General features: G+C 35.1%; 1 protein-coding gene across 1 annotated transcript in view; it reads left to right on the forward strand.

Moving 5' to 3' along the window:
* ADAMTS16 (ADAM metallopeptidase with thrombospondin type 1 motif 16) overlaps window positions 1–23668 on the forward strand; it is a 242995-nt gene that overhangs the window by 60207 nt on the left and 159120 nt on the right. Inside the window, exons 4-7 of the mRNA XM_044657869.1 lie at window positions 11688–11970; window positions 17587–17783; window positions 20248–20331; window positions 23481–23640. Of these exons, the coding sequence (XP_044513804.1) occupies window positions 11688–11970; window positions 17587–17783; window positions 20248–20331; window positions 23481–23640 (724 nt within the window). The remainder of the gene's footprint in view (window positions 1–11687; window positions 11971–17586; window positions 17784–20247; window positions 20332–23480; window positions 23641–23668) is intronic.

Genomic DNA, 23668 nt, shown 5'->3' on the forward strand with positions numbered 1-23668 from the left:
GACTTATTCTGAACATTTCGATTAAATGTTTCTGCATTTGATCTCTTATGTATAAGACCCTCTGAGCAATAATCTGAGAGATCTACAATGATAGATGTAAGAAGCCTGCAATGTAAATAATTAAAATACTATCATGAAGAGACAATGTAAAGATTATCATCACAGAAACACATGATCTGAAAAGTAAATTAACTGCTTATGCAGTGAAAGGGAAAAACAACTGGACAGTTTATGTGCTGATATCCTCTGAATGTCAAGAGAAACAAGGAAAAACTACTAGCAAGTTCTATGGATTCCCACTGGCAAATGTATAGAAGAAATAAATGAATAATTTTGTCCTTCCTCCTAGATTACAGTTTCCCAGATTCAGCAGACCTGGATGGATTATATATGTATCACAGGAGGGAACATCAATATGGATGAAATCATAAATACATTTGAGCTTTGAATAGTTGATTATCACTAATGCATGATGTTCATTTTTGAGGATACAAAGAAAAAGAAATTGGAGGCATTGCCCTTTAGAAGCTTAGATTCTAATGGGGAATGAAGCATATGCATAAATAAATATGATACATAGTAGGATGTGACAGAAGGCAAAGGCAACATCTAATAAAGTTCTATAGGAATTTTAGGAAAAAATTAAAACCTACTAGACTGATAATGGCTCCGACCTCTGGGCTATGGCACATCCCACACTAATAATTACTTGATAAATAATTCTATGTGTATGTCCTACCAGTACCTCTAACTCAAAATTTCTAAAGCCAAATTTAGTGTCTCCCTCTGCCCTATTATCTTCTTCTGATTCCTTCCCCAGAACTCTCTCTAAAACCAAAACTAGATCCTTTTCCTAATTGCCTCCTTTATGCTACTAATACCACTATTCTCCCTGTCCTTTGGACTTGTTCCAGAGTTATCACTAAGTGAGATCATCATTTTCTTTCCTTCTCTACTATCATCAGCCTAGTGCAGTGATGGTGAACCTTTTGAGACCACATTCATTGCCCTGTCCCTCCAAGAGACACCATTCTGGCTTCATCCCTAACACCAGACAGGGGATGGAGAAAACACAACCATTGCGCTGCTAGGTAGGTGAAGTGAGGAATGTCTTCAGGCACAGTGGAGAGGGGTAAGGGAGCAACTCTACCTAGTTCCCTCTGCCTTTCTAGTAACTAACTATGGCCAGGAGCAAGCATGTGTGCCCACAGAGAGGACTTTGTAAGATCCATGAACTGTCTTTCCAGATTCTCCTCCAACAATCATTTGATGTTTTGGGATATATTCTGTCACCAGATTCTTTTCCTTAAAACAATGCTTTTATCTAGCCACTTCTTAACTCAATACCAGTTAAGATTTCCTCATTGCCTACCAGATGGAGTACACATTTCTCTTGTTGACACCATAATGACCTTATATTATCTGTCCCAAACATATCTTTTTGACCATATCTCTTTCCTACTCCTATAATTTGTACCTTGCTGAACTAAACATTTGCTGTTCTTTGAACTATCCTGCTGATTTATTTACTATGTATCATTTATGACGTATTTTCCTTTGCCCAAGTCATTCCACAAACCTGATATTCTTTTCCCACATTTGCTTATAAAAAATCTTTCACCTCTTAAATTTTAGTTAATATAACACCTGTTACACGAAGCCTTCTTTTTGGACCTCATGTGGAACTGATCTCTCCTTCAAAATTCATGCACTTAATTGCCACATCATAATGTCAGTAATAACATATAGTTAATGTCCACATAGGATCATGGGTTCAGAGCTGGAGGGGACCTTAAAGGCCTGGTATTCCAAACTCCTTATTTGACAAATGAAGAAACAAGCCTAAAGATGTTACATGACTTGCTTAAGGTCACACATCAAGTTTGTGGTCAGAGGAAGGGTGTGAACCCAACTCCTCTGATTCCAGAGCTCATGTTCTTCCCACTGTACCACACTGCTATCTATCTCCTGCTAATTTGAATTTCAACACCAGTAAGTATACATTAAATTCATAATATGTGAAAAACACTATCCTAGGTATTAGGAAATATTGGGCTATGCTATTGCCTCCATCAAAATTTGCTTTTTATTGTTTTGTAAGCCATTACATACATATGTCTATTCCTATAGTTCATAGATTCCTTGAGGATAAAGACTGTTTTGGTTTTTTTGTATTTGTATCCACAATACCTAGCACAGTGTTGAGCATATAATAAGTACTTATATTCTTGTTAACTGACCGAAAAAAATTAAATCAGGCACTAATGCTCCTGGGAAGCAGAATCTAATCGATGCTTATGACATATAGCCCAATATCAATAATACAGAATGAATTAAAGTGGGGAGAGTACCAAAAACAAACAGTCTCTAAAAGAATAATAAAAGCTATGCTTATTCCTCTTGACCTACTTTTCATCTAGAGAGGCAACTAAAGTTTTCTAATCACTGACTCCATAATCTTCTGAAAATTATTAATTATTTTGTTCAATTAGATATAGGGCAAAAGATTATTTTTAGTGTAGGGGGATGTTGAGCGAATTGGTGTTTTAACTCAACTTGAAATGACTTGGAATATTACCGTAGACAAAAAAAGACTAGAGGTAGACTAAAAAGAAATTAAATGGCATCAAAAGATGTAAAATCATCAAGAGTCTTTCCCCTCAAGTCTTGGCATGCTAGAAAGCATTATTTTAAACTATAGTGGCATAAGACCACTTTACACAGTGGATCTTAAACATATGGACTCCATTATCCTAAAATGTTAGGCAGGCCAAAAATATGATATTAGATCTACAATGGATTTTTAGAGGAGGATATGGATAGTCTTGGTATGTCTTTAACCTTAAAACATCAAAATCAATCAAGAGTCCTTTAAAATTGAGTATTATGTATAAGGGAGACAATGTTCATGCTCTCCTACAGAATATATCTTGGTTCCTTTGTCAAAGCATGTAAACTAAACTGAATGAATAGGTCTGATCTAAAACCATATTTATACTAGTGATATTTTTTTCTGAACAGCAACATGACCTTGTACTCTTTACCCTCTATTTACCCAGCCTTTTCATACTTTGCTTTATATCCTTGCTTCAGTGACTGACAAACTGGTTCCTCTTATTTCAGGCAACTTCACCTTTATCTCACCCTTCTCAGAACTCTGAATTTCTAGTTATTGAGATTGGTTACCATCTGTCTTGTCTCTCCTCAGCTCTGTCTGAACTTTGATTATTTTGGTTATTGATCCAACTCATGCAGCAACTTATTGTTTACCTCTGCCTCAACCCCCAGTTTCCAATCAGCTAGTTCCAGTGGCAATTTGAAAACCTCATTACTGCTTTCTTGTAACTATTCCAGCCTCCCTCATCCACCTGATTTTATCTGCATCAAGATAATGCCAACATGACTATGTCTCTGCTAGGCACCATACAAACAAAGCTGAACAAACCTGCTTCCTTCTACTAATCGCTCATAAGACAAAGTAGGTCTTGTTATAATTCACCCAAACCACATTTGTTTTAGTCTGGTGGTTGTTGCACTGTAACTGAATCAGCCAGCCTCATAAGATCCAGATGTGAACTGTCAAAGCAAACAGATTTGTTATAGCCATATAAACGGAAAAGGGGCACAGAAATTATCTTGGGTTTTTAGAAAAAACAGTCTTCTTATCCTTCTAAAGAACTGACTGAGAACTCCCTAGCTCCAGCCTCATTTCTTGAATAAAACAGAAGGAAATGTTACAGTTGGAATCAGAAGATATGAATTCAATGTTAAGTTTTGGTACTTACTAGATATGGGTCATTGGACAAGACTCATGAACTGACCAGGAGCCTTGGTTTCCTCATCTGTAAAATGGGGTTAATAATATTACTTTGTCTGACTTGTCAGAGTTATTACAAGGTCCAAATTAGGTAATATGTAAAAACATGTTTAAAGTATTATGCAAATGGATTATTAATATAATGATTTTCTCTTTTTCTACCTTCTAGTACTCTCTTCTTTGTCACTCAACAAATATTCTGGGTGTAATTACCTTATCAAAGCCTACTGCTATGACATCATTTCATTGTAGACAAGGCATGTAAAAAAGAAATCAGTTGAGTCACGTTTTTGTGGATTTCTGTAAGATAGTAACCTTAGTGTCACAAGTATTTCTATTCCCTGAAAGATTCAGGTATGTTATGAGAGATTTTTATTTTCCTTGGGTTTTATTACATTTTTTTCATTCTTTTTGCAAGTGTGCTAAAAATGACAAATTCCTCAGTTTCAAGTATAAAATCAAGATGTTGTGTGCATAGAAAAATATTTCTAGTAGTTCTTTTTGTGGTACAAAAGAAGTGGAAACTAAGGGGGTGTCTACCCATTGGGAAATAATAAAGCAAGTTATATGATTGTGGTAGAATGTTATTGATTTGTAAGAAATAATTAAGATAATAGTTTCAGAAAAACCTGGGAAGACACATATGAACTGATGCAAAATGAAGTAAGCAGAACCATAAGAACAATGCACGCAGCAAAAGCAATATTGCTGTAATGACATCCAGCTGTAAAAGATTTAGCAATTCAGATAAATACAATGATCCACCACAACTCCAAAAGACTAATGAGGTAAAATCACATCTGCCTTCATATAGAGAACTGAAGGTGCAGATGATGATAAGTACAGATTTGAAGCATATATTTTTCATTCTTTATTTTAATCTTTCCTGGAAATATGTTTTTCATGACTTTATGTGTATAATTTATATTCTTTTTCTTGCCTTCTAAATGGGTGGAAGAGGACTTGGAAGGAAGGACAGAGTTAGGAACTAAAAATTTTTTAAAATAAAGTCTGATATTCAGTGAAGGAATAAGGAAGAAAATTATGTTTAAAATTTTTTAAAAATAGAAATTTCCATAACTTTTGACCAAGAAATCCAATGCCCTGCTAAATGTATATCTCAAAGAGGGCAAAGTGAGAAAGTTCTATATACAACAAAATATTTATAGGCACACTCTCTTTTAGCTGGAAAGTACTGTAAATAAAGTAAATTTCCATCAACTGGGAAATGATCAAATAAACTAATACATGAATGTAATACAATGTCCCTGCTACACTGTGAGAAATGAAGATGTTGGAGAAATAGCAAATATTTTTCTAAACATATGCAGACTAAATTAATCAGAACCAAAAATATGCTCAATGAATTTCATAATATAAATGGAAATAAAATTTAAAACTCCAACTTCTAGGTAATTATAATAAGTAAGAAGCTTCGCCCTAGAGAAGCATATTAAATGCACTTCTTTCCTTTCTTTAAAGAGATAAGAGGCTATGCACATAGAATATTGCCTATACTTTCAGACTCTGTTGATGTGATGTCTGGTTATAGTAAATTACCTATTTTTTCTCTTTCTTTTTAATTTTTTAAAGTGACGGCTCCCCAGAGAAGAGAGTAGAGTAGTATGCTAAATTATAATATAGTAAGATTTTTTAATATCTTCTCTTTCAATTCAATTTAACAAAAATAGTTTTAAATGCCTACCATGTAAAGCAAATACACTAATGAAAATGTTAGTCTCCTGAACTAGTAATATGCCACTTGAAAAGGCCCACTGTGCTTCCAGTGCCTAAGGGAAAAAAGAAGCTTATTGTTTGTGTATTTTGTGTGGTTTAAAACAATATTTTAATTTTATTACTCGTAAGTTGAATTACTCTTTAAAGAGGGGAATAAAACATTTGTTAAGTACCTGCTATGTGCCAAGCACTGTGATGAATACTTGCTTTGATACTTACAACCCTGGGAGGATTTATAGTTTATGCTTTCTAGTTAAGGAAACTGAAACAAGTAAAGGTTAATTAAATTGCCCAGGTTCACATAGCTCAAAAGTGTTTGAGGTTGGACTGGAACTAGGTCTTCTTAACTCTCAACTTAGCTCTCTATCTACTATGCCACCTAGCCAACTCATAGGCAGCCTTCTCTAATGAGAATTTTTATTAAGTAAAATCAGATAAAATATGCAAATACATAAAACTTCTATGATTTCCTGGTGAAGATCTCCCAGAATGAACACTCCTATCTGACTATATGAGGTCTATATTAATATTGATATCAATAAGTCGTTAACAATTATTAATGGTTCACTAGCTGCATTGTAATTAGTATTATCTAATGCCCATCCAATCTCTCAATTTAAAAAAGGTTTTTTTTCTTTTGTGGATATTCAGAAATAGTGAAGTATTTGTGGTATTTACATTCAACTTAATTGTTCCTATTTAAAGGTTATCTAATTGGTACTGATTTATTCTCCCATGTTGAAAGATTTTGAAAACAAGACCTTATAATGATACTTAAATGTTTCTGTCCTTAAAAGAGAAAGATAAAAGGCCTGAAAGGCTATTTTTGTAAGAGCAAATTCTTCAAACCTTGGCCACATTCTAAAACCTGCTTGTTCTTATGTGTTATTGTTAGTATCCCAATAGAATTTACATCAAGTTACAATTGAATAAACGAGGTTTCATTTCCTTATGTGGTGATGTTTTTTTCTTTGTTGTAACAAAGAACATAAAGGGAAACTTGAAGAATAAGGTAAACATTAACTGGAACATTGAGCTCTTATATTTTTTCCTGAAGTAATGATTCAAAATGAAATAAATATTTCAATATTTATCATTATCTAGTAGCCAAAAAGTGAAATTTGTTTATGACACCAAAAGATCAAACTCTTCATTACTGCCTTTTCCTTTATATCTCTGATGAAACATGTTTTATTGTCATCGCTTAAATACAAAAGATCATATCTCAGAACATGCTAGAATGAGAATAAAATAATATGCCTTCATATCATCTAATTAGATAATAAAAAATCAGAAACTTTCCAACTCTAGTAGCATCCTCTTGTTTGCAAGGCAGGCTTACTACAGCCTAACCATCAAGCAGTCATAAACTTAGAAGCACAAAAGGATTGTGAGTTCCACATAACTATAACAAAGCCTGGGCACCAAACCAGCATCTGTCTAAACAATTGTATATCAAATAAAACAGTATATAAGAAACACAAAAACACTGTCAATAACAAAAAGTGACAGCTAACATTACACAGAGAAAGCAGAACCACCTGTATGAAAGTACAACAGTATAGGGCGTGATGGTGAACCTTTTAGAGACCACATGCCTAAACTGCTTCCCCCTTACCCCAGACAAGAAAGGGTGGAAGCTATCTCATTGGACTACTGGGCAAAAGAGTGGGTGAAGTTAAAAATGTCCTCAGGCATGGGTGGAGATGGGGAGAGGAGCAGCATTTCCCCACTGACTTTCTATTAATGAACTCTAGCAAACTCTGTGCTGAGGCAAGAGCAATGGACACATGATCTAAGGGAGGGTTCTGAGTGCCACCTCTGGCACTTGTGCTATAGGTTCCCCACCACAAGTCTAGGGGCAATTTAGCACAGGAAGAATTTACACACCTCAATTACTCTTGCTATATTAGAGTATATACAAAGTATAGTAATTTATTGTAGAGAAATGTGGTATGGTAGGATAGCATACAGAAGTAGGAATGTAAATTCTTAGGTTCTGTAACATTAAGAGGTTATATTTTGTATGCTATGTCACATCATGGGAAGAATAAACTTTGGAAAATCCCACCAAGCTGGAAATATGAGTTTAGGACTAGTGATGGACTATTTGTCCAATGATCAACCTAGCTACTTTCAAAGAATATCACCACTACTTTGACCACAGGACAATGGTTTTATTAGGTGGCTTTTATTATTTGTTTTATGACAGCAAGTGTATTAAGTTACTAAGTGACAACTCTCCTAAGTCCATATTACTAATTAAACTCAGTAGTTAGTTACACTAATAACTTATAGTTGCTATGCCAGTGGTAAGCAAAAGGATATATATACTACCACTGTAGTAACTATAAGTAGATATACTATAAGTAATTATACTTTAGCTATATAGTTACAGAATTGTATTGTGTATTGGTGCATTTATACTGATGAAATGACAAATTTTTCAGTATTCTCAATATAAGAAAGATGAGAAATGTATAATACATGTTTTAATTATTTCTGTACAAAGCAGTAAAATGTAACTATTAGACATCTTGAACTGGATTTCCAGTAGACATCTTAAACTCAACTTATCCAAAATTGAACTCATTGTCTCCCCCTACCCCCCCAATTTCCCCTCTTCTTAACTTCCCTATTACTCTTCACCACATCATCTTCCCAGGCACTAAAACGTGAAACCTAGCTGTCATCCTCAATTTCTCACTTTCTCACTTTATAGTCAAGCTATTATTAGGTATTGCCATTTCCACCATCATGACATCTTTTATAGTGTACCTTCTTCTCTCTTCTGATCCTGAAACCACCCTAATGTAGATCCTCATCACCTCCTGCTTGGATTATTGTAATAGCAGTGTCTGATCATCCTATCTCATGTCTCTCACGACTCTAACCCATCCTTCACTCAGCTGCCAGTGCATCTACCTAAGTATAAATCTGATCATATCACATAGCTCCCATATAATTAATCTCAGTTGTTACCCATCACATCCATGATCAAGTGGAAAATCTTCTGTTTAGCTTTTAAATCTCTTGACTCCCTTTCCCTTTCCTACTATTCCAGTCTTCTTATGCCTTACCTCCCTGAATTCACTCTGATCCAGTGACACTGGTATTCTTGATTCTCCTCTCACAAGACACTCTATCCTGAGGATTTTCACTGTCTGTCCCACTGACCTTCAATGAAAGTCTTTTTGCACCAGTTTCCTCAATGCTAAAGCTTTCCTTCTGAGACTATCTTCAATTTATCTTGTATAGAAATATGTGCATATATAGTTTTTACATAGTTGTTTCCATGTTGTCTTACTTGACTATGTAGGAACTGTCTTCCTCCTTTGTTTATTGCCTTTTTTTATATTCAGCACTTAGCACAGTGCCTGACAATTAATAAAATGCTTAATAAATGCTAGCTGACTCAAAAGAAAATAAAGTGGGGCTTCCTTTAATCCTTTTCTTTCTTCTTAGAATCAATACTAAATATTGGTTCCAAGACAAAAAAACAATACAGGCTAGATAATGAGAGTCAAGTGACTTGCCCAAAATCACAATAGGAAGTGTCTGAGGCCAGATTTGAATCCAAGACCTCCTGTCCACAGACCTGGTTCTCTATCCACTGAGCTACCTAGGAGCCCGCTAACATGAAGTTTTAACTTAAAAGAATAAGCTTTCCTGAAAGAGGGTAATAGATTCCAATGTAGAATGAGACATACATGTTCTGGACATGGATAGTATGGAAATTGTGGTTAACTATGCATATTGGTTATATGGACATTGTTTTTCTTTTCTATTTTAATTGGAAAAGAAAGCAAAGAAAATATATTATTGGTAATAGAAGAATAAAATATTTTTTAAAAATAAAAAGGATAAACTTCACTTATCTGGAAAAGTCATTTATGTGGAAAATCATATTCTTGGGAGTTGCCAAATACAAGAAATATTACCTAAGTTAGTCATCTAAATGACTTTTACTGGTGTTTCTGGGTAAGCTTTTAAATTCCAAGAAGACCAAAGTTTTACCATTGAAATGACTCCTGATTAACTTCATACAATTTCATACATAGTTTTAAGCACAGTGATTTGACAACCATCTTTCTCCTGGCAAAACACTGGACTTTGCATTATTTTCATATGCATGTCTAACCTATAACACACTTGGGGGCCAAAAACATGATAAACTCATTTCCAAGCTTAATCAAGTAGAGCTAATATCAAATATGGAGAGGCTGAATCCTTCTTGACCTAAAGATTAAACTTCAAGTATTTCACATTTAGATATAAAGATGATGGCCTTTAATCCACTCTCCAGGAGGTGTCCCTCCCCTTCTCAGTTGCTGACCAGTGATGCTGATAATTTAATGAGGAATTGGTATTTGGCCCCTCTCTAACCTAGAGCTAAGTCCTTGGGAGATAAGGATAATAACCTTCATCTCTCCTTTCTGCTTCCCCCTATAGTTTAATTTGGCATCTTCCCAGCAGCTAAGAAGTACCTCTCCATGACCACCTCCCCAATGTTATACAAATAATTAGGGGAAGATGGAAATCAGCTGAGCATAGCGCTTAACTCTGTACTTAGCATGAAACTAGGCTAGTGGAAACCAGACTTCAGTGAAATCAGAGGCACAGCAAATATTAGAGAAAGGACATTAGAGATCATCCAAGGTCACACCTTTCTTTTTAGTTTAGTTTTTCAGTTTAGAAAACTGAGGCCAAAGGTAATCTCAGCACAAAGACTAGGAAAACAAGTATCTGGAGTCCTAATTCAGGGCTGTGTAATATTAACTTACGGCAGAGAAAACGCAGAGAGCTTTAGGAAAATAAATTAGATAACCAAAATGTTACATTTAATACTATGACATTCACTAATTATTTAACTATAGGACACTGACTAAAAGGTTAAATGACAAGCTAAGGTTCACCTAGATGGTGTGTGCCAGAGGCAGGACTTGAATCTAGGATGTTCTGATTCTGAAACTAGATCCCTATAATATGTTATCTCTAAAATAATGACAATGATTATATCAGTAAAATTTCGAAAAGGCCTCATCTATTTTCAAATATAAAGTATGTATGTTTGTATATATTTACATATATAAAATTATGATTAAAATTCTGTGAGGCTTACTATCCTTGTATTACAGATGAGGAAACTGATACTTAGAGATTAAGTGGCTTACCTAGTATCATACAATAAATGAGGCTTTATTTGAACCCAGGACTTCTAATTTCCAAACCCAAAATACCATTTTGGTGCCATACTTCTTTTAAATTAGGAGTCATAATCACAGTTCTACTGAGGATAGAGAGAATTAAGAAGGAGAACAGAACTGAGAGGACTATTTAGTTATAGGCATTAGTGTATTAAATGTGATTGTATTCCAAAGCTACCCATGAATCATGTATACAATTTTATGGAGATATACTTAACCTCTTTATAGAGAAACCTGGGATCACAAGTAATGGAAAGCTAGCACATACTCCCTCTTGGAAGATGATAGCTGTGTTTAGTAACCTTTGAAAATACATCTAGGGACCTTGACTACTCTTAAGCATTGTAGAGCAGCATGATGTAATGGAAATAATTCTAGCCAGGAAGTTAGAATGCTAGGTTCTTATCCCAGCTCTCAAAGAGGTGTGACTTGTATACAAAAACTGAGCTGCTTTAGCTTTAGTTTCTGCATCTGTAGAATAACAAGGGTGGACAAATATTTCCTGCTTTTCTAAGAGCCCATGATTCTCATTCTCATTCCTGTTGCTTGAAATCTCCCAAATATTGATTGGTGCCCAAGATAGAAAGATAATTTATGTGAAAATTTGACAAAGAATATGCAACTTGAAGAATAATTCATTCCAAAAACTAAAGGGTTCTGTGATGCCAGGGATGGGGGAAGGGAAGAGGGGCTTCTTTCATTGATATGCATATTAAACCCCTTCAGGCCTTACTAAATAGCCTTAATGAGGTACTGTAGTTTATCTGTTGTTCTGCCTGGGTATGTATATGTCTTAAATCTATATATTCATGTAGGGATAACAAAAAATCATCACCTGTCAGCTAGCTTTCTATTGATGAGCATTTCTCCAGTGTCGATTCCAAAATACTGCACACTGATTGATTATGTTTTCTTCTTTTCTTCAGTCAGGTCTGATAAGAACCCAGGAAGCAGATTACTTCTTAAAACCACTTCCTTTGCACCTAGCCCTTAAATTGAACTATTCAGCACCTGGTGGACATCATTCCCATGTACTTTACAAGAGATCCATAGGGGCCCAGCCTCACAGTGATAATGAAATCATGATGATTGAGAGGAAAAGAGATCTGGAAAAACACCGCAGATTATATCAAGAAAACCAGCATCTACACCATGGATTTAACCTCAATCACCCACAAAAGCAGCATTTCTGCGGAAGGCGCAAGAAATGTATGTAAGGGCAATTTTTCGTTTTATTTCATTATTTTTATGGAGTAGATAGTGAACTGACCTAAGAGTCAGAAAGACATACGTTCATGTTCTGCTTCTGATATGTGTTGGCCTTGTGACCCTGGACAAGTTGCTTATCCCGCAATGCTACTTGCTAAGACTATAAGTTGCAGAGAATCAAGTCATCAATAAACATTTATTAAGCAACTACTATGTATCAGGCACTGTCCTAAGTGCTGGGTGTGCAAAAAAGAGGCAAAAGATAGCCTCAGTATTTGAGGAGTTCAAAATCTAATGGGGGGAGACAACAAGCAAACAATTCTATTCAAAGAAATTATATATATATGTATGTGTATATATATGTATATGCACATATATAGTAAAAATGAAAGAACTAACGGAGGAAAGCACTAGAATTAAAAGGGTAGGAAAGGTTACCTATACAATATGTAATTTTAGTTGGGATTTAAAGAACACAAGGGAAATGAGTAGATGCAGATGAGGTGGGGAGAGCATTCCAGGCATGGGAGATAGCCAAAAATATGACTGGAGCTGAGATGGAATATCTTGTTCATGGAATAACAAGGAGGTCTGTGTGATTGAATAAAGAATATGTGATGAGCTTCAGGTGTAAGAATACTGGAACTACAGGAGGTGGCCTAGGTTATAAAGGGCTTTGAACATGGAATAGAAATTTGTTATTAATCCTAACAATTCATCTAACAATTCATCTGGCAAATCCAATTATCCTTTAGGGAAATTATATATATCAACCAAAAATACAACACCATCTGGCCCAGGGCAAAGCAAGGCAATGACTTAGGTTCTTAGGCTTAGAGGTTTAAGGGGTTTATTGATGATAAAGGTATTAGGTGAATTGGGATTGGAAAGTGGGTGAGGTAATCTAAGAACCTATGCCAGTTAACTTTCTAAACTAGTCCAGAACACTGAAGGTCTCCTTGTGGAGCAGAGGATAAGAATGGCTTAGGGCCAGACTTAAACTCTGATGTCCTTTGCTGTTGACCCAGGGCTGATGAGCCCTGGGCTAGATGGTTTTATCTTGTTGGTTGATATATATTCTTTCCCTAAAGGATAATTGGATTTGCCAGATTAATTTTTTAGTATTTGGCCACCTATAATAGTTTGAGCCTACCTGCCTAAGGGGAAAACTAAACCCATGTTCCACCTCCCTCCTTCCCTCCAAAAGGTAAAAGAAGAAGTGAAGGTAGGGGTCTGGGAGTTTTCTTATATACTCACACCTCAGCTGCCAGACTGGCACCTGCCCCTGTCTCATGCCAAGTTCTGTATTCTAAACTGGGCAACTGTTAGCTTGCATCCATTCAAAACATACAAGAGATATTTAAGACAAGTAGAACCACCAGCAAATAATTGAGGACCTATACCAGAGTAATATCAATGTCAAGAGAGGACCTTACCCCTTACCAAGGCCATCAGGAGAGGAGACATATTTGGGAAATGAAGCAGAGGTGAATATTGGCCAAGAATTTGACAACAGATTTGATATGGAGTGGGTAAGAGATGATGAAGAGTTGAGGGTGCCTTCTAGGTTGTGAACCTGATCAGCAGGGAGGATACTGTTGACTGCTACAGTAATAGGGAAGGCAAAAAAGGGAAAAGGTTTTTTTGGGGGGGAAATAGTTTCTTTTGGACATGATCAGTATAAATGTGTCTACTGGACATCTACTTTGAGAATTCTGAAAGACAGTTGGGAATGTGAGATTAGCAGCAAAGAGGCTGGGGCAGAACAGACTGATGTGAGAATTATCAATATAGTGATAAAAATTAAAATCATGACAACCAGTAAGATTACCAAACAAAGAAGTGGGAAGGAAGATAAGAAGGCTCAAGTTAAAACCCTGTGAGACATCTTTGGCTAGAGGACATGATCTGGATGAGGATCACTGAAAAAAGACTCCAAGGGAGAGGTCAGAATAGGTAAAAGAAGAACACTAGAGAGTAGTATCATGAAAAGTTTAAGAGAAGACTTATTGTCAAGAAGGAGTAAGTGATCATTTGTGTCAAAGGCTGCAGAGAGGTCAAGAGAGAAAAGACCAAAGGCTTTGGCAGCTAAAAAATCATTGGTAAGTTTCAAGAAAGCAGTTTTAATGTAATGGTAAAATTAAAAAAATGTAAGTGGTTAAAATGAGAATGAAAGGAGAGAAAGCAGAGGTATTTATTGCAGGTGGCCTTTTTGAGGAGTTTAGCTACAAAAAGATGGAAAAGACATAGGACAATAGTTAGCAGGCAGAGAAATATTAAATGCAAGTTTTCTTTTTTAGTACAGAGGAGACATGGGTATGTTTGTTGGCAATGGGGAATGATCCAAAAGAATAGGAAAGATTGAAAACAAATGAAATAATGAGAATAGCATAATGGACAATCTACTAGAGGAAATGAAGTAAAATAGGATGACTTAGGCAGAAGAGTTAGCCTTGGTAAGGAGTAAGGCCACTGCATCACCTAAGACCATAAAGAAAAAGGAAATAGTAGTAGAAGGCATATGTGATATGAAATGAGGAAGGAAGGAAAAGAAACTCATTCTTTCCTGTAAAATACAAAGCAAGAGTCTCAGTTGAGGAGGTAGTAGGAGGGAGAGCCATGGAAATTTGAGGAAGAATGAAAAAAGGTTTAGAAGAGCAGCTATGGAGGCTGGGATGTTCATTGGTCCTTATATTCTTACCTCTTTAAATGCTCTTTCTTCTTTATTATATATAGTTAAAACCATGTTTTGTTACTTTTGAAGAACAGTTCATTCTCACTTCTAAAACAGAGTTCAGAGGTAACTCTAGAGCCTCTTTATCATCTTTTTCTTTGAGGGAGCCTAAGTTGCACTTTGAGCTTAGCTAACAATTTACCTGACCATAGCAAAATTTACACCATCAGATATACTCTCTGAAGCACACTGACAAATGCACTCTGCTCTCCATACTTTAAGAAAGTGAGATTCAGAGTTCTTTATTGTCTTCTTAGTTGACTCCCTGGACAATAGTTGTGGCAAATTTTGTTTTATGTTTTTGTGAGACTCTTCAGCTCTGGGATTATTGCTCTGTTTCTCCCCTTGCTAGCACAATTACAGACATAACTTCATCCCCTTGTCTTGGGAACTTTTTAATTGTCTAACTTATGTTATTTTTAATTTGCCTTGTCATATTGCCTTGTCAAAAGAATTGATTAATTCTATTCCTTTTCCAACCATCCTCTTAATTCCTATAGGCCCTGTCTTTCAGCTCAGCTGTTTCATTTATCGCCCTTTGTTCCCATGAGGTCCTTCTTTTTTTGTTACCTTATTCCTAGAATCTTCCTTCTTCTCTAGCCTTTATATTTGTGTTCCATCTCTTTTGATCTTCCTCCTCTTGCTCTTCTGCTATTTCAACTTTTCTTCAAGTCTTCACAAATTTCTCCTGTCTCATATTAATTTCTGTACATTATTTGTAAGCATGAAACCCTTTAAATTTCCTTCTCAATTTCTCCTACCTCTTTATATCAAGTTCTTTACCCCACAAAAGTTGGAACTAGTTAATTATTGCATTTTTGATGACTGGTCATGTAGCTAGAGTTGAAACAGGTTATTGTATAAGACTGTCTGGGAGAGGGACCATGGACAGCTCCAAGAGAAATCAGTTGCTTTGATTAATTCCTAAAGTGAATGGATTCATTTTTTCTTCTTTCTTTACCCACCCTTATACCCGCCCTATTTTTAATCCTTAAAAGAGTAGTGTTAGAGACCGTGTTCTTGTCTGAATTTAATTCAACTGTCTTTCTAAGGGCTGAGGGAGAAGAAAGTCACATGCCTTCTGGTTAATTCAGAAATTCTATGAAATGGTTATATTCCTGAAAGACTCAATTGATCCTGCTATTTTGTCTCTCTTGGATTCTGCCTCATCCCTTTAATCCTTCTTTAATATCTTAGGTTTACCATGTAAGACCATGTTCCTAATTCTTGCTGATGGTTCCCCCAGACCAGTCTTCATATGGTATTTTAGTCATTTAAGATTAAGTAGGAAATCTTACAGAAAACTTATGTGATGAATTTTAATATTGAATGTTTTTAAATACCCTAATTCATGCACTTATTTTCTTTCTTTGAAACATAAATAAATTAACATTCTCTCTTTATCTTTGATATAATCACTTTTCACCACCAGTATACATTGAGTCCCAACTTCTTGTTCAAGAACATCCTTACTTATAAGTCACACTCAGTTCACTGTTCTGCAGCATGAAATATATAATGATGGACTGAGTAATAATTTTTCATTGAAATATAGGCATTACCTATTTAGGGACATTCTGAATGGTATTTCTGTTTTTAAAAGGTGACTAGAATGTATAATAACTAAATTTGGGGATATTTTGGTAAAGAAAGGCAAGCACGGTATAAAAACAATGGTTCATGCAGAGAGTAACCATTGTGTGGGTATAATGCAAGATGTGATTACAAGTCTTTAAAAAATCACTCTCTGCTTACTGCATATTCTACAATTATAGTTTACATAAATTTTCCAGGTCAGACATATAATTTACCACTTAAACAGTTGGGTTTGCTCAATCCCACATTTGAAATTACATAGCATACAGTCTAACCACATTTTTAAAAAATTTTCTATCCAAAGGTAATTTTCACACAACCTTATTTGGATCACCAAATCATTTAGAGCTGTAATGGAACATTGCTTCCCATATCTCTACCTAACAATTGCACATAACTGAAACGAAATAAACAAACCAAAAAAGCCAGAGACAAAATCTTGACCTATTTATTCTAACCTGACAAACAAAATAGTTTTTGTCTTCTAAGTAAATACTGATCAGGATTCCAGAGGGTTTTCATTACATTAGGATCTAGGATATGGGGTTTTGTTCTTGTTCTTTAACACAAAACTAATAAAATTCCTGTTTCTGGGAAATATAATCGAATTCAGACAAGATAAAGAAGCATTCAAGGTATTCTTAGGATCATAGGTCTAGGGCTGGAAGAGACCTCAGCATTTCTCTATTGCACTCTCTATCTTTACCAGATGATAAAACTGAGGTGCTGAGAAGTTATGACTTACTCAAGGCTATGTGGCATAAGTGATCAAGGAGGAATTCTGACTTCTAGTCTATGCTCAACACTGTTGCCCTTATACAATGTATATTTAATTCAATGTAGCAAAATGAATCACAGAATGAGAAAGTTGTGAAGGGTGAACAAACACTCTTTTGCAACCTTTATCATTAAAAATAACAAAATTTTACTTAGAGCAGATTCTTTTGTATTTGCACCTACTCTTTTACAAATACCCTTTTCAAAATATATGTAGGACTATAAAACTCTTTGGGAGCTATGCCTCTAGTAGCTGGAAATGTTAATTTAGAGCACTAGTTCAATAGTTTGCTGTTAGAGGGAGATATCCAAGAACAGAAGCTCATAGAGATAAGTGTATGGCTACAACCATAAAAACAGCAATATCCTTTTGTTTTTTATTGAGGTTTTTCAACACTATAAATTAAATTATGCGCAATATTTAGCATGAATATTTTTAATTTGATGGCGGACCATTGGGAATGGGAGATTTCCTACTTTTCATTTATTCCCTCTGTTTTCTTTTACAGATATGCCAAAGCCTCCCAAAGATCTTTTCATCTTACCTGATGAATATAAGTATCCATTGAGGAACAAACGTTCTCTTCTGAAAACCCACAAAAATAATGAACTGAATGTGGAAACTCTAGTGGTAGTTGACAAAAAGATGATGCAAAACCATGGTCATGAAAATATTACAACATACGTCTTGACTATACTCAATATGGTAGGATAGCACTTCTTGTTGAGGCCAACTGGGTAATTAAATCTTTCCTAATATCTGTCATATCATTAAATTAGCATTTACCATCCTGTTACTTTTCTTGGAGATAGAAGATGACAGGACAAAATGAGGGGAAAACAGGTGAACATTTTCATTAGAACATAAAGTTCCTGAGGGAAGCTAGGTGACACAAAGGATAGAGTGTCATGTCTAGAGTCTAGAAGACATTTTCTGAAATTCAAATCTGTCCTTAGGTACTTACTGGCTGGGTTACCCTGGGCCAGTCATTTAACCCTGCTTGACTTATCTACTCATTTATAAAATGAGATAGACAAGGAACTGGCAAGGCAAATCTAGTATATTTGCCAAGAAAATCCTAGATACCCTCATGAAACTTCAGACTCTACTTACAAACAACTGAATAATGTTAACAAAGTCCATGAAGAGGAATTATGTGAAATAAGATTAAAAAAGTTAATTTGGAACCATACAGAGAAGAGTCTTGAATATCAGGCTAGAGTGTTGGCATTTAATTTCATAAATAACAGGAGTAGCTGAATTTGTTTTTGTGCAGAAGCGTAATGTAATTAGAGGGATTACTTTGCCTATAATGTGAAGGATGGGTTGACATAGGAAGAGATCAGAACTACAAAAACATGTAGATGGCTAATAGGAAAACCCAATCAATGAGGTATTGAATCAGGGTGTTTGCAATAGGAACAAAGGTCGAGATTGGATGCAAGGTATAGTATACAATGAGAATTAACAGGTAGCAACTTATTTTATGTGGAAAGTAAGAGAGAAGGAAGAATTTGAGCTGATTCATTTACAGGTTTCTCTATTCTAGAGTTTATCATTTGCTTAGAGGAATGAAATTGGAAGAAAAAAATTGAGGGAGGAAATATGTGTAACCATAATAACTTCAGTGTTCTTGAGTATTTTTTAAAATCTAGATAAATTTGAAAAGGTTGAACATTTTTAGGAGAATAAAACTGTTTGTCTTTTCAAGTAGGAACTTAAGTATGCATAGACATTTATGTTTCTTACATCTCAATAAGTCTCTGCCATTAAAACAGAAATGCTTAGAACTTGATGAATGTAACTTAATTTTATAACTAAAAAATAAGATATGTAAGGACATCTTTTCTCTGTACAAGATACCTTGCTACTGCCCTTGAGGTGTATTCTCCCCATGACCAGCATTAAGTTGTAAATGACGTACCTCCTTATTCATTCTTTTCTACCTGCTTTCTTTAATTCATTCAAAAAATATTCATTGAACACTTGCTTTGTGTAAAGAATTGTCTAGACATAAAATGTTCCACATAATTTTTCAGATAAGAGGACTTTGTAACTACGGACACTTTTTGTCCTAATACTTTTTAGTGGAAAAGATTCTTAAGCAATTTTAGTCAAATTTTCTTTTCCTAGTAAATGGAGATTACTGGATATAATTTTGTTTTTTCTTAAGCTTTAGGAATATCACTGTGCATATCCATTATTATACTTTACTGTAATAAAGTCATGCTTTCTGGGGCTAATAAAACAAGTAAAACTCTTCTAATCTTTAATGAAATACCTGTACAAAAATGCAGAACTGTCCAATATATGGTACCTCAGAGTCTATTGTGATATGCAAGACTATTTACTCTCAAAGCTTCAGATCCACAATGTTTTTTCTTCTTTCCATTTGTTTAATATTTTGTTCCTTTGTCAGTTCTTACTGCTATTGGAATAATTGTCACTAGCTACTGTCATAAGGATTTCTGATTTCAACTTCTTCTGTTGAGTTGGCCCATCTATTTTCTCCTTTTCCCTTCCCCATCTATCTTTCCTTCTTTCTTAACTCAGAACTTAACTCTTTTCTTTTATTTGCATTCTCCTGAGTTTTGGAGCCAGCCAGCAGAGATTGGTATTGATAATCATCTACAGCTATTGTCAGCAAATCAACCAATCACTTAATATATCTAATCTTTAAATCTTTGACTGTTTCCAATTGCTGCTCATGATTCAGAAGCTCTTTCTTTTGTTGTTCCTTTTTAACTTCAGGCACTGTTAAGAGTTTGTGAGATTGCTAGAAGTCTGAAGTCCATATAATTGAGGTGTCAACTGCACTATATTTAGCACCCCAAGAAAATTGGTGCTGTAGTATCATAGCTAAATGAATCCACTTTCTGAAAATAGTGTTTTTTTTATTATTTTTTTTATTTTAAACCCTTAACTTCTGTGTATTGACTTATAGGTGGAAGAGTGGTAAGGGTAGGCGCAATGGGGGTCAAGTGACTTGCCCAGGGTCACAGAGCTGGGAAGTGTCTGAGGCCGGATTTGAACCTAGGACCTCCCGTCTCTAGGCCTGGCTCTCAATCCACTGAGCTACCCAGCTGCCCCTGAAAATAGTGTTTTAAAGTAGGTTGTATGGAATCAGTGAAGGCCTCCATGATAAACACGGTTTCCTTGTTTTCCTCAGGTGTCTGCTTTGTTCAAAGATGGAACAATAGGTGGTAACATCAACATTGCTGTTGTGGGTTTGATTCTTCTAGAAGAGGAGCAGGTATAGTATTATTGAAAGTTGCCTTTCTTCAAAGAAATGATGCAAATTCCATATTTTACTTTCATTTTTATAATAGCCACCTTGAATCCTTAACTCGTTTTTCCCCCTGAGACTGAAAATATATTCATGTTTCATAACTAAACTAATGATTTTTTCTTCAGTTCATGCAATATAATAATTTTATTTCTTGTGGTTTCTGTATAGAAGGGTCAAGTAATCTTTCACTTAGCTCGTGAAAGTGGAATAGAAGGCAAGATGAGAACTACCTTCATTCTTTAAAGAGATCAAAATATTTAAGTTAGTCTCCATATTAAAAAAAATCAAAACCACAAATATATTTGGAATATGGCATATAGACTATATCTTTTCCCAGTCTGATTTTTAGAATACCATGTAGCAGTGTTGGTGGTAGAAAACAAAAACCACAAATGGTATAAATGATGTTTATTTCACAGCACTAAAATTAAATTATTAATTTGGGATTATTGGAAACAATTTAGACACATTAGTTCTTTTATCACATAAATGTTCTTCTCTCTTGTCTAAGTCATTTTAACCCTTTATAACTTCGAGTACCATAGATAATCAAGGAAGTTAAAGTAATTTTTATTTTATGAACTCAGTTCTCTTTTTGATATCCAAAAGGGCACTGGATTATTCATATCTCTAAGAATAGAAAGGAAAAACATGTTCTGCTGTGGCAATCTTAGACCCACACTTGACATGTGTAACTTTATACTTTCCATGTCTACCCAGATGAAGAAGCTAGGCAGAAGGTGCAACTGAATAGTAAAAGAGAGCACTAATTTCCTTAAGTTCTTCTTTACTAATATCCAATTCTGACTTATTTTGGCAACTTTTTGACATAAACTCTATGATAGTCACTACTATCATAGTAGATATGTAGTAGATAAACTAGAAGGATACCCATTACGAGATTCTCTCTTGCTCTTGCCTGGCAAGATATGGGTGAGGTACTAGCTGAATACAAAGGGGCTTTATCCCTCCTCCCTCCTTTCCTATGATCTTACCTAGTATTCAAGCCTGTTCTCCTCCCTAAAGGAAAGGAGGGTGAATTCAACTCCAGGGTCTTATTTTGTGTGCTGAACGATCAGCGATTCTCAAGTGACAGCTTAATTATTTTGTGTTTTAAAACTTCTTCACCTTGGAATTCATCCAAGCTGCAAAGAGGACAGGACTCTGTCTTTTGATCATACACCTGTGTTAACTTTAATTAATGTAATTTTCCTGGAAATCTCCAGCTGAAGAATTTCAGGCATGCCGTACCTTTTTTCAAAGTTTTTGCACATTGGCATTTAACTTAGGCTTATTCTTTCCTCTGGCAAAACCAAGATATTATTTGAAGTAGAAGATACCATCATTTGTTGACCATGAGACATTCTTATTTTTAATATTATCACTGTGATTTTCTTAAAAGTTTAATTTTTGTCATTGAGCCTCTAAAAATGCAAAGTCATCTTGAAATAGTGCCTCTAAAAAGGATTTAACTCATATTTATTATGAAAGATTATTTGCCTTCAAATTCTTCTCATGCCCGTTATTTTCTATATGTTTTCCTAAATTTCCAATTTGCCAGTCTTATAAGTTTCCTAAACCAGATCCTGCTCATGTGTTTACGTAGTTACCATTGCAGTGATTTCTTCTCAGTTCTAGGCTCTTTACTAGATTTCTAAAAGTAAAATTGAGGTACTTTCTCAGCACTGTTGAACTATGTTTTGCTAAATATAATGGAGAGAGCTGGCCTAAGCACCAAAAAAAAATCTAGATTCAAATCCTGATTGATACACACTGACTGTATGACCTTGAACAAGTCACATAATCTTTACATATCCCCGTGCAGCTCTTTTAAGCCTATAAGTTGCAAAGAAAGCACTGGCCTACACTGATAGAAAATTCCCTTACCAAAGATTTCCCTGTATCAAGGAAATCACACATCCAGTTCCTATCCCTATTTACCCTAATGTTATTAATGTAAGGAAATCTCATTGAATCCATACATAATATACTTGGGTTACCAATTACTAATAATAAAAATAACCAGAAAAACATATTGCACATTAAAAATGTACTTCATGATACTGCATTGCCTCATGATCATTGGAGACTGTCAGGTGTATGGAAGCAGTGCCTTAGCTTTGGCAGAGCACTGCATGGTAGAAAGACTCAAACACTATATGGGGATGTCACAGACCTGGATTCTAGTTAAGCATTTGCCTCTGTGTGACCTTAGGCAAGTCACTTGATGTGTTTGGACCTTAGTTTCCTCATTTCTAAAATGAAAGGGTGAGACAGCCTTTTTTTGTGTCCTGGACCCCATTAGTATTCTGTGGCAACCTATAGACCTCTTTTCAGAAAAAAAATAAGTTATTAAATGTGCCATAATATAAAATAGTAGGATCCCAAATAAAACCAATTATCCTGAAATAAAGTTATTAAAATAGAATGGTGATTCAATATTATGGATAGAGCATTGGCCTGGGATCAGAAAGACCCAAGAGGAAATCTGTCTTAGACACTTACTGTCACCTTAGCAAGCCACATAATATCTCTTTGCCTCAGTTTCCCTAATTATAAGATGTGGATAATAATAGCACTTTCCTTTCAAGGTTGTTGTGAATATTAAATAAGGTAATATTTATAAAGCACTTATCACAGTGCCTGGCACAAAGAAGGTGCTGTAAAAGTATTATTATTATTATTGAAAACAAAAATTGCAGACACCTAGTAATTTATCCATAGACTCCTTAAGATCCCATAAATCATAGGCTGAGGACTCTTGGACTAAAAGATCTTTCAAATTACTTTCAATTCTAGCCTATGAAACTATACTGACTTTGGGTCCACTTTGCATTAATTGTATGAAATACTCCGAAAGCTTTTTTGAAATACTCTGAAAGCTTTTTTGCTAATATGGTCATGCTTATCATTTGTCTCTTTATAAGAAATGTAGAAAAGAAAAAATATAATTTGAATTTTCTAATTACTTGAATGCATTGATTAACAAACATTTATTAAGCACCTACTATGTGCCAGTTACAATGGTAAGCATTGTGCAGATTTGCTATGATAATAATAGTACTAGTAATAATTATAATGTTGTAATTGTTGTTATGGTCTTTTCTGAGTAGCCAGGACTTGTGATCAATCACCACGCTGACCATACCTTAAGTAGTTTCTGCCAGTGGCAATCTGGACTGATAGGAAAAGATGGAACCCGCCATGATCATGCAATCTTGCTTACTGGCCTGGATATATGTTCCTGGAAGAATGAGCCATGTGATACCTTGGGTAAGATTTTTATGTATTGTTTTCAAAG

The sequence above is a fragment of the Gracilinanus agilis genome, chromosome 1, assembly GCF_016433145.1.
Source record: "Gracilinanus agilis isolate LMUSP501 chromosome 1, AgileGrace, whole genome shotgun sequence".
Lineage (NCBI taxonomy): Eukaryota > Metazoa > Chordata > Mammalia > Didelphimorphia > Didelphidae > Gracilinanus > Gracilinanus agilis.